Source organism: Odocoileus virginianus, chromosome 21 (genome assembly GCF_023699985.2).
Source record: "Odocoileus virginianus isolate 20LAN1187 ecotype Illinois chromosome 21, Ovbor_1.2, whole genome shotgun sequence".
Lineage (NCBI taxonomy): Eukaryota > Metazoa > Chordata > Mammalia > Artiodactyla > Cervidae > Odocoileus > Odocoileus virginianus.
Genome location: NC_069694.1, coordinates 1856186 through 1868067, shown reverse-complemented (window position 1 = coordinate 1868067; position 11882 = coordinate 1856186). Strand labels below are relative to the sequence as shown.

At 36.8% G+C, this 11882-nt stretch overlaps 1 protein-coding gene across 1 annotated transcript in view; it reads right to left on the bottom strand.

Moving 5' to 3' along the window:
* Positions 1-284: 284 nt before the first annotated feature.
* The window catches only part of GABRA2 (gamma-aminobutyric acid type A receptor subunit alpha2), a 134360-nt gene continuing 122762 nt past the window's right edge, over positions 285-11882 (bottom strand). Inside the window, exon 10 of the mRNA XM_070451945.1 lies at positions 285-2439. Within this exon, the coding sequence (XP_070308046.1) occupies positions 2143-2439 (297 nt within the window). The 3' untranslated portion in view covers positions 285-2142. The remainder of the gene's footprint in view (positions 2440-11882) is intronic.

Genomic DNA, 11882 nt, shown 5'->3' with positions numbered 1-11882 from the left:
TAAATTTATGATGTATAGTCACACATTAAGGGGGAAATGCAGAACTTATAATATTTTAAAATGCTTAACAATACATACCATACAAAGCATCTTTATTGCTTGCCTTCAAGCATTGTGTACTGTCTTAGACTACTGCACCCTTCCCTAAACCACCTGGAAGAGCTATGATATATTTAAATGTGAAAGAAAACAGGATATATTCCATTGCAGTATATGAATAAGGTGCACTTTTAAAAACTATTTAGATGACGAAAAAGTGCTTTGGAAGGGAATTAAACAATACATTTATTGGCTCATGTAACAAGTTTATTTTATTAAAGATTATGGATTACCTTTTGTGAGGGAATTTTTAATGTCAAGGCTGTCTTCACGGCAAATTCTGTTAATAAGATGCATTTGTGACCTTGGTATTAATACAACCATGCAAAGCACATAACAGAATCACACTGAAACAAAAAAAAATGAAAAAAATAAAAACTATAAACGATGCAAAAGAATAGCAGTTTTTGCTGTGATTTTGCTTGCTTCCATAAGATAACTTCTTTTATTGATTTTATGAACATACTTATTTATGCACTATACTGAAATACTGTACAAAACTGCAAGAAATGCCACTATTTGACTACTTATGTCTCTACAAAAACACCATCATAAAGGTGTATCTATTAGTAAAAGTCAACTAATAACTGCTAATGTATATGTGAGTTTAAAGGATTTTAAGTTTACCCAAAATGTTGAGTCTAATAACATGAGACACAATTAATAACTTCTGTAACATATTTCAGGGGCATAAAGAGTATTTTAAATTCTAAAAGGAAAATGAATTTTGCTCATTAATAATTAGTAATTATATAAAATTGAAAACCGTGGTTTCTAATTTAGCTAAATATTTGTGTACATACCCTAATTGAGCTAATTGTGGGTGTGTGTATTTTGTTTGTGCATGTGAACTAATCCACAATCTGTTGGTGATGCTTTAAAGTTTCAGTTTAAAAATGTTCAACTCTTACCAAAACCTCTTCTCATATACAAAGCTGCAAATTTGAGTCAGAGAAATTTAAAGTTGCAATTTACAAAAGCAGAATTTACATTAATTCTTATCTGAAAGAGCTGCTTTCAAGACAGAAAAATGTGCCAATTAACTGCCCTGTTCTCTGTAATTAGTTGGCTTCTGAGTCCTGATGAAAAGAAGCCTTAAGGCAGAATTTGCAGTAAACAAGAAAGGAGAGAATCATCTAAGTGCTCATATTTACTCCGTGACACCTATGAATTCTCATTGATGGGAGTTTTTGGCACAGTTTTCTAATCCAATATGAATGTTGCTCCACAGCAGCCAAACTGGATGTCTTTTCCAGTTTCCAGCACCAAGAAAATTTAGCTGATCAATTTCAATACAACACATACCTGGAAATACTAAGACCTATTTATCATCTTTTTTTTTTTAATTTAAGGTAGTTTCCAATGATTAAAATAATCTGGAGGATTTCAATTATTACTTTCAAATAAACTCTGATGTGAAACATGTGATGACCATGGCATTCCAACAGTTATTAAATCCTAGGCATACCGAACATCTTGTCAGGGTGATTCATAATCATTTGAATTTGTCATGCCGTAGTATGTACATGGCTATAGATACTAAACAGAGTAATTAAAAGCTGATTTCAAATCTCTAGTTTTTCTTCAGATGTGTGCTAAGCTTCCAATTATATTAGCAGGGATTCTGAGCACTCAAGAAGGAAAGATAGGAGGTTCTAAGACAATGTTATTTTACTTTATAGTTAGGTAAGAGTAGAAAATACTCCTATGTCAGACCTAAATCAAAAGGGTCCATAAAGGGTTGTGTAAGATCTCCATTTTCATTGCTGTTAGAATAAGAGAAAATAAATCAGATCACCTGAAATCTACTTTAGACCAATTCTGAGGGTAAATCTTTTAAAAAGGCAATGGCTCATTGGGCCTGGGGAGCCTTCTGCCATTGGTTAGCAAATGCGTGTCTCCATTAGAGGTCTATAAGCTGTGATGCTATATACATACTGTACATGTTGGTTCACAAATTAGCAGTTATTAGTCAGACTGTACATGGCAAAACAAACCAAGTGTAATGTCGCTATACATCTCAAAGACAACCTGTGCCTAGAATCAAGGACTGACCCCTAATACAGGTTCTCTGTTTAAATATGTGGCCCAGTAAACTAAATTAAATGTACCAAACAGAACTGGGAAAACTATTCTAGACATTCTGTCAATTTTGCTAACGCTATTGAAAGTCTTCTTGGCTTCAGCTGGTTTGTTTTCCGGCTTCTTGCTGGGTTCTGGCGTGGTTGCGCTCTTGGAGATGGTGGAGAGAACTGGGTCTTTGGAAAGATTCGGGGCGTAATTCGCAACAGCCACTGCGTAAGCGTTGTTCTGAATCATCACAGAGGCCTTTTCTTTCTTCTATTGAAGAAACACAAGAATTAACAGAATGTGGATTAAGACTTCTTCTTAATATTTTTCAAACTCCAGTTTCAAATCCTGAAGAAAAGTATTTTGATAAGCATCATCATACATTAGAAAGAAGGAATTTAGGGAAATAAATGGAGTTAATTAAGTCCTAAAACCACAAGGGTGAGGAAATCCCCAGAGTAAGTCAATGATACCATTTTCCTGGAGAAGCATTTCTTGTTGTTTACATAGAAAAATTAAAAATACAACGTTAGCAAAATGATACATTTTTGACTCTTATGTGTTACTCAAATATTTGCTGAATGAATAAACGAAATATAGAAATAATTTAACAAGAGGAATGATCATCTGCAGTGAATGCTCTCAAATTTTGCATTGAAAATTTAACTTCTTTAACTTCATAATAGGATAGGATATCTCCCCTTCATGTCAAAATCATATAGGAATGCTTTTACTCAGTGGTAGAAAATTGTATCCATATGCAGATGGTAGTATAATAAACACTAAAGACATAAAGGAAGATGAAATACAAACGTTTGGATTTCTGCCTAGCTCATCTACATCCTGTTTCTCCTTAATTTCCCTATCCAGTTCTCACCCACTCTGGTCTGGGTCACAGTTTTCTCCTGCCAGGACCAAACAGCATTCCTTTGTGCTTTCCCAGTTGGGAGATAATTAGTCAAACTACAGCCCCCATGGGGAATTTTTAAGACTTAAATTGGATGGTGTCATTTCTGAGCTTATGTCTCATTTAAGAGACCATCTCATGGAACTTAGAATGAAATCAACACTTCTACCATGGTGTCTTTTTTTTATTCATTATACATCAGTCTCATAGAAATCACTTGTATTCAGAGGATTTTTTTGGTCAGTGCCTTTGGCTACGCTACCTCTGATAGTGACAAGTATAAAGGAAGTAATAGGGATTTAGTAGTAAATCCCTGTAGTACTAGTAAGTACTTACTAGTAAGTCTTACTAGTAAGACAGGGATAAAGTAAGTAATTAAATAGTTAATCCCACTAAGGAATTGTAAGTCAAGAAAAAAGTATGAGACCCCTGCAAGTTAATGATCACTCTAGAGAGCAGGTTGGCTTAACCACAAAACCAACCAGGCTTGCTTAGCAATAAAACCAAGCAACAGAAGCATGAGACATGCTCCCAAACAATTCAACAGTTGTGGCATGAGACCTACATCCTGCCCAGTGAGCTCAATAAATTAATGATTCCTAGGACACACTCCTTTGCATACACTGAAAACAAAAATATAAGGACAGGGTAACATTATACTAAAACCTGCGATGATTTACCATTTTTAGCATGGGTTGCCACTTTTTCACTCATTTCCATTGTGCATGACAATCTGGGCTTGATCATGTAGGGATAAGAAAACTCCCCTTCCTGACATGGAGGAAGAACTAGTGATGGAAATATCATGTCTATTCAAAAAATGAGGAATAAGGTGATCTTCTCCCCCCCCCCCAACTTTGATTATAAAACTGTAGCCCACTAAGTTTGTGGGGTGTGGCACGCCCTCACCTGCCCACATTTAGGTCTCATGAGCATCTTGTTCTAATGAATCACTTCTTATCTGTCAGTTTGCCTCTCACTGAATTCTTTCTGCACATAGACATAAGAACTGGAGCTCCTCAGAACATCTGAAATGCTGCGGAGTGGTCTTAGTTCCCCATCCTGGAATGGCTTCTCTCCATCCCATCTTCCGTATGAGCAGTTTCCTCTCACATTATGGTCTTGGTTCAAATGTTATTTCCTGCAGAAGGATCCCCTAACCATTCTATCTAATGCCATCCTTGCTCTCCACCTATACTTTTTGAGAGCACCCAGTTTATTTCCATCATGGCATTTTTCAAAATGAGTAAATTCTTTCTTCAATTGTGTGATTATCTGATTGACACTCTTCTTTTCTTATTAGAATCTAAGGTCAATGAAAGTTGGTGCTGTATCTGTCTTCTTCACCATCATAACCTTAGCCCGATTCCTTCTATGAGGTAGGCACATAATATATAGCCAAATTAATGAAACCTGAAAATATTTACTCAACATTAAATAATACTATTTAATAAAACCTGAAAAACTATGTAACTGCAGTTCTGTACTAATACAAACACACTATTAGTTACCTGAATGCAAACAAATTTGAGGTAGCAATGAATTAAGCAAAATAGTACATAATGTAAGTTAACAGATTTAGACGACCAATTGACCTAGAACAGAATTTCGAGAATCAATATTTTGAATAAGTGAGTGAAAGTCACTCAGTCGTGTCTGACTCCATGACAATACAGTCCATGGAATTCTCCAGGCCAGAATACTGGAGTGGATACCCTTTCCCTTCTCCAGGGAATCTTCCCAACCCAGGGATTGAACCCAGGTCTCCTGCATTGTGGGCAGATTCTTTACCATCTGAGCCACAAGGGAAGCCCAAGAATACTGGAGTGGGTAGCCTATCCCTTCTCCATCGGGTCTTGCTGACCCAGGAACTGAACCGGGGTCTCCTGCATTGCAGGCAGATTCTTTATCAACGGAGCGAGCAGGGAAGCCCCACGTAGTGTAAATTAACAGATTTAGAGGACCAACTGACCTAGAACAGAATTTCAAGTATCAATATTTTGAATAAGAATTCTCAAAATGTTCAAGTGAAGTTAACAAAAGGCCTCTGAGATTCCAGGAGGATCTGTAAACAGCCTGCATTCCCTGTTCTTCACTGCTATCTGGTTTCTCCCTCACCTCTTTCCCTTGCTGATGAGGCATTCTTCCAGACTTGCTAGGAGCATAAGAGAAAAAGGCTGAGAGATTATCATTTGTAGCTTTAAGAAAGTTATAAACAGGTTTTCCCATGTTACATACGGGAAAGCATATAACTGTAGTACAGATAACTAACACTTAATGAGCACTAGGATACGTCAGGTTGAGTGTTAAGCCTACCATGTCATTGGTGACAACACTCACTACTGGCTAAGAAACAAGTTCTATGTTGCAACTCCCAAGTTGCACAATCAGAAATGGAAGCTAAAGAGGCTCGATGACAGGGCCAGCTCTCCTGTCTAACAAGTGACTGAAAAAGTACAGACACTTAAATGTGTGTGGCTTCCAGGTCTCTGCTTTCAACAGCCTGATATGTGACCTTATCTTTGCGGAAGCTGTGTGAACCCTGGGAGTGCTTCTTCTCAAAATATTCCAACTGGAGTTTATATCACTAGGTCAGTCTTCTAAAAGACGTTAACCCATATGTCTTTAACGCATAAAGTTCTAGCATATAGTGTTTATATTATTGCAATGATACCTTGGTATCACTTAAAATGACATCTAATTGCAGTTATAGAGAATTTGGACCTTGGGAATGTTTTTAAAACTCTCCTTGCTTCAGCTTCTAGATTTAAAAGAGAGAGAATTATACCAAAGCCATACTGAACTGCTGTGAGGATCAAATTAACTACCGTGCATTTGAATTGCCTGAAAACCGTAACCATTTAGTGGAGTGCAGTGCTGGTTACGGGCTTCCCAGGGGGCTCCGTGGTAAAGATCTGCCTGCAATGCAGGAGACTTGAGTTCGATCCCTGGGTTGGGGATATCCTCTGGAGAGGGAAATGGCAACCCATTCCAGTATTTTTGTGTAGGACATACAGAGGAGCCTAGTGAGCTACAGTCCAAGGGATTGCAAAGGATAGGGCATGACTTAGCAAGTCAACAACAACAAAGATGACTTTGTGGAAGAGAGATGTTCACGTTGGGTCAGGAGTTATGGTGGAGGGCCCAGTCATTCATACAACGAAAACATAAAATGTAAAATATCCTTCGTTGTAAGAGGAATCTATAGACAGAAACTGCTGCTTCTGCTGCTGCTGAGTCGCTTCAGGCGTGTCCGACTCTGTGTGACCCCATAGACGGCAGCCCACCAGGCTCCGCCGTTCCGGGGATTCTCCAGGCAAGGACACTGGAGTGGGCTGCCATTGCCTTCTCCAATGCATGAAAGTGAAAAGGGAAAGTGAAGTCGCTCAGACGTGTCAGAAACTGTACTAACTCTTACCAACGCCACTCCTGCCCCCCACTCGATTTCCCTTCAACTGTACATAAATACACAGGAGACACTAAAAATATTTAACAAACTCTAGAGCAGAAACATCAACATATCAGTACAGATACTCTGACCAGTCTGAATGGACATCAGCTATAAAAACCCATAAGGGCTGTACTAGTCTATATCAGCCTAATATGTTTTTTATATTTGTATGCTGATGTTCTTTATTTTATCCCAACCAGTGCTGGACATTAAAATAAGCAGTGTTAAAAATCATTCTAACATATGTTCACAACTTTTCTTATCATTCCAAAAGACATAATTTCATCATACTTTCTCTTCACTGTTCAAAGTATAGCTTCAATTTCTGAATATCAGTATAAACTTCAGAGGTAGACTCAAGAGCTCAAAAAGATGATGGGTTTTGGCTTCAAAATGTTCCCTTGGAACTTGGAAACTTGAGTATTTTCAAACCCAGTAGCAAGGAAAGTGCAACAGCCATGAGTACTATTTCTAGTTGAAACTCAGTAGCTGGCACCTATAATTTCACACCAATTTACTGAATGAAGGTAGGGGCACCTCATAAAGCTAAACAGCTATTCCTAGCCACAGCTCTGTAAAGCCTTTCTAACTCAGACTCTTCCAAGATCTTGTTTTCAAGGGTATAATAACTCCCCGTCATTACATTTGAAGATGATTACTACAAATCTGTCTTAAAGCAGATTGTTCCTACAGATTTAAACTTTAAAACATGGGTATAGGGGAAAAAAAAAAAAACTGTTAAAATCATAGCTGACTTCTACTAATTCATAACTTAATCCTCCATGCAAGATAAGTTGCTTCAGTCATGTCCAATTCTTTGCAACACTAAGGACTGTAGCCCGCCTGGCTCCTCTGTCCATGGGGATTCTCCAGGCAAGAATACTGGAGTGGGTTGCCATGCCCACCTCCAGGAGGAGGTCAGGAATTTCCTGACCCAGGGATCAAACCCACGTCTCTATGTCCCCTACATTGGCAGGCGTGTTCTTTACCAGTAGCACCATCTGGGAAGCCCAACTTAATTCTAAGATCTTCTAAAGCAGAGTACATAGATTAAGTCCACATAATGTGTTCTATCACTGTTATTTGTAAGACACAGATCTGCTAGTAATAGTATCAAAGAATATCCATACTCTAGACCATTACTAGTAGATATTACCTTGTCCTTTTCATTACTAAGTGAAAGTGAAAATGAAGTCGCTCAGTCGTGTCCGACTCTTTGTGACCCCATGGATAGTAGCCTGCACCAGGCTCCTCCGTCCATGGGATTTTCTAACTTCTATTTAAAAGAATCAAGTTTATAGAAATCATGCTATGAAGTCTTCTTTGAGTATCAGGCAAACCTCTGATCAAGCCCAATGATCAGCATGCTAACTACTTGGGCCACGGAATTTTGACCCCACATACCAATTTTACTTTATTTATTTCAACCTTTGACTTATGCTAAAATCTGGAGACCCTTGAAAAGAAATAGGGCAATGAATTCTATTGCTACATGAAAATACTCACTGCCATGAGATATATTTTTAAAACTTGTGTCCCTAAATAAAGTTGTGGGGTTTTTTTTTTTTTTTTTTTGAGAACTAGGTGAGCCCTGATAGCTCATACTATCTAACTTCTTACAGACTAATTTTACTAATTCCATATGTCTACTCTAAGGTTTTTAGGTAAGTCACCTATACATTTTGATGAATAAGGCCACATATGGCTGAAAATATAAGTAAATAAAATAAAGTTAAGTGTGAAGAATGAAACCAAATGGAAGCAGGATGAGGGAAATGAAGGCAATTTGGCACTGCTCATTTCTATTAATTTTAAGTAACTTAATTCATTTTGCTACCAATACAGGGATGATTGAATTATCTCACCAGAATTTTTACCCATTATATTTCACTAGACTTCTTCACCTATATATCCCACATATACTTAAGACATAAAATATCCAGAAATGAAATCAGTTTACTTTCACTTCCAACCTAATCCTGTACATCCTCCTAATCTGTGAATGATACCCTAAACTGTATTTCCTCACCTGTGAATGATACCACAATTGAGCCAGCAGCTGATAATCAAGCCACACCGGTCCCCTAGTAGCATCTGTTTTATACTGACTCGGCTCAAGATCACATCTATTGAGACATAATAACCTACTGCAAAAGCACCCGTTCCGTGTGCTTCCACACACCTCAGTGCTTGTCTCTGTAGGGGCACAAAAAACTGTTTCCCTTCTTTCCTCTTTTACTTGATTGTAAGCTTCCTGAAGGCAGAGATTAGGCAATGCAGAGCTTCTAGCAAGTTTCTGGCACAGTGCAGGCTCAAAAAAACTTTTGCTTCACGATAAATGAATGACATCTACTGGAATGATATATATATATAAGTATATACAATGCATATAACCATACAAAGTATTTTGTAGAGTATAATAAGTATTAATTAGATTAACAGAAGTGAATTCTAATACTGCGTTCTACAATTATATTATCTAATTAATCACTATAGTCCTCAATTGCACCATCTATAGATGTAGAAGAGTAGGAAATAATAAAATAAGCTCAATTGAAAAATAACACTCTGGAATTTCCACATATGTGTGGAAATTGTTTTACTTGTGATTGAGACATATAAAAGAGAAGTGGGAAAATATGGTAATACACTAAAGCAGTAAATGATTTATTTTTATACATTATCCAGGGAAAAAAGAAAATTATGCTGCTATAGAATCTGTTGATGCTGTTACTTAAGTGGAATGAGAAGGAATTATAACATACTATTAAACTTTCTATTTTTTAAAGGATGTTTTATAAGAATCAGAATATCTTGAGGTTACATATTAGTGTCCAAATATATACTTAAAAGTTCAGTCTGGGAAACTCCTGATTATAAAAATCAAAACGTCTTACACCATTGTGGCAAATCAATCTTGATTTTCTTATAGTATTAGATAAAATGATGCATTAGTAAATTGAGTAAACGCTTTAGCTAAAATGTAGACACGTACTGAAATGACCTGCATATAAATGAAAATAGCAATCATAGTTTCAGAGTCAGAATCTCAGAGAGTGTCCCTTAGCATAAGGAAATGGAGCTCTCATAAATATAATACTAAATACAACAGTCTTTGGAGAAAGCCCCAAGTTTCCAAAGGGGCCAATCTATGCCGTTTCTAAATACAGTGTTGCTTTTTCACAGCCATTGCAGCTAGGAGAAAGCCCATTATTTGTAAAAAGGCAACATGCTTCCTGATTAGATGATGGTACTGTTAATTGTCTGCTAACCATCCTAAGAAACGTGATACTTACAGAAGACTGTTTGAAGGTTATACAGTCCACCCACTTCTCTAGGTACTCTAAAGTCTTTCCTTGGATAAAATTGTGCCATGAGAAAGCTATAGACTTGGACCATATTAGCTTAGCTCCTTGAAGAATTGCCTTCACTGAGTTGTAAGTTAATGTAATGCCTTCAGCTTTTATTGAAGCTTTTATTGACTCATGTTTAGAAGCAAACACAGTCTTAAAAGAGTAAAGGTATATTTTAAAATTTAATTCAAAAAGCTATGTGCTAAACACTATGTTAGATATTAGCTGAGAAATAACGAATAAGATAAAACCATTCTCCTCTATATCATATAACTTACTGTTAGCTTTGTTTACAATAAAAGTATAATGTAATCAGGTTACATAAAAGGAGTTTGTGGCAAGTACTGTAAAAGCATAATGGTGGGTGGCAATTACATCAGTTGGATAGGTCTTAGGGAATAAGTAGTTCATCAGTTAGGAAAGAAAGAAGAGGGCATTTTAGCAAGAGGGATCAACACATCTAACGTCATGGAGATGGGGAGAGGCATTGGTAGTTGGGATGTTTTTAACGGCTAGAGGAAGAACATGAGCATGGACTTCAGATCTGTTCAATCTTGGATTCACCACTTATTAGCTGTGTGATCTTGAGCAAGTAACTTTACTTGATGAATCTTACATTCCTCATTTTGACATGGAGATATTCCCAGGCACATCGTGGTAAGTGCACAATAAACAGCAAAATATTTTCTTATCATTCATGACGTAAACAAATGCATCAGAAAGCTATATATTTGGGCCATATTAGCTGAGATGCTTGAAAAATTGCTTTCAGCTCATTAAAGAGCTAAAAAATAAATGATCATTTTCTGTTTTAGAAAGATACCTCTGGAACTACTATACAGAATGGATTTAAAGGAGACATGATTAGAGATAATGAGGACTAAACAGACTGAAAATAATGAAAGGTGGTAAGGGCACGGCTTATGGACAGACACATAGGAAAATGGACATTTGACAGCTGGTTAGATCTCAAGGGATGCTTTCAAGCTGTCGGTATGTGAAACCAGGTTTTTCCATAAAGTGAGATTCATATAAAAAAATAGGCACTTAGGACATTTTACTTTTTGGTTGCTTGCTGTTTCTTTCATCTTTTAAGGAGAAATGATTGTTTTCAATTATTAAGGAGGAATGATTGTTAATAAGTTAAACCAGAAAGATAAAGACCATTACAGTATACTAACACATATATATGGAATTTAGAAAGATGGTAACGATAACCCTATATGCAAAACAGAAAAAGAGACTCAGATGTATAGAACAGACTTGTGGACTCTGTGGGAGAAGGCGAGGGTGGGATGTCTCAAGAGAACAGCATCGAAACATGTATATTATCTAGGGTGAAACAGATCACCAGCCCAGGTTGGGTGCATGAGACAAGTGCTTGGGCCTGGTGCACTGGGAAGACCCAGAGGGATCGGGTGGAGAGGGAGGTGGGAGGGGGGACTGGGATGGGGAATACATGTAAATCCATGGCTAATTCATTTCAATGTATGACAAAAACCACTGCAATGTTGTAAAGTAATTAGCCTCCAACTAATAAAAATAAATGGAAAATAAAATAAAATAAAATAAAAGAGATGCAATCCGAGTCATGGCACCAAAAAATAAAATAAAATAAAAGAGATATGCAAAGATTGAAAAATCATGTTCATGTAGAACATGGGTACCTGTTGGATATATGAACCTGGAAGTTAAAAGAAAGGTATAATAACTGTGGAAGGTAAGATAAAGGTGTGGGCTGTGGATTTGGTTATGCTTAGTTAATTTATACCACATTTATTGAAAACTAATATGTATAGTAAGCCCTGTACAAACGGCCAAGAATAAATAATTTATTAAAATAAATGTGGTCATTGTTACCATGAATAGTGAAGGAGCTAGGACTTAAGCATGCAGTTATAAGCTGTAATAAAGAATTAAATGCAAAAGAGCAGAATACTATACATACTTATAAAATGATCTAATTTTTCAGGGGTCAGGGGAGCAAGTGTTCGGAAATTTC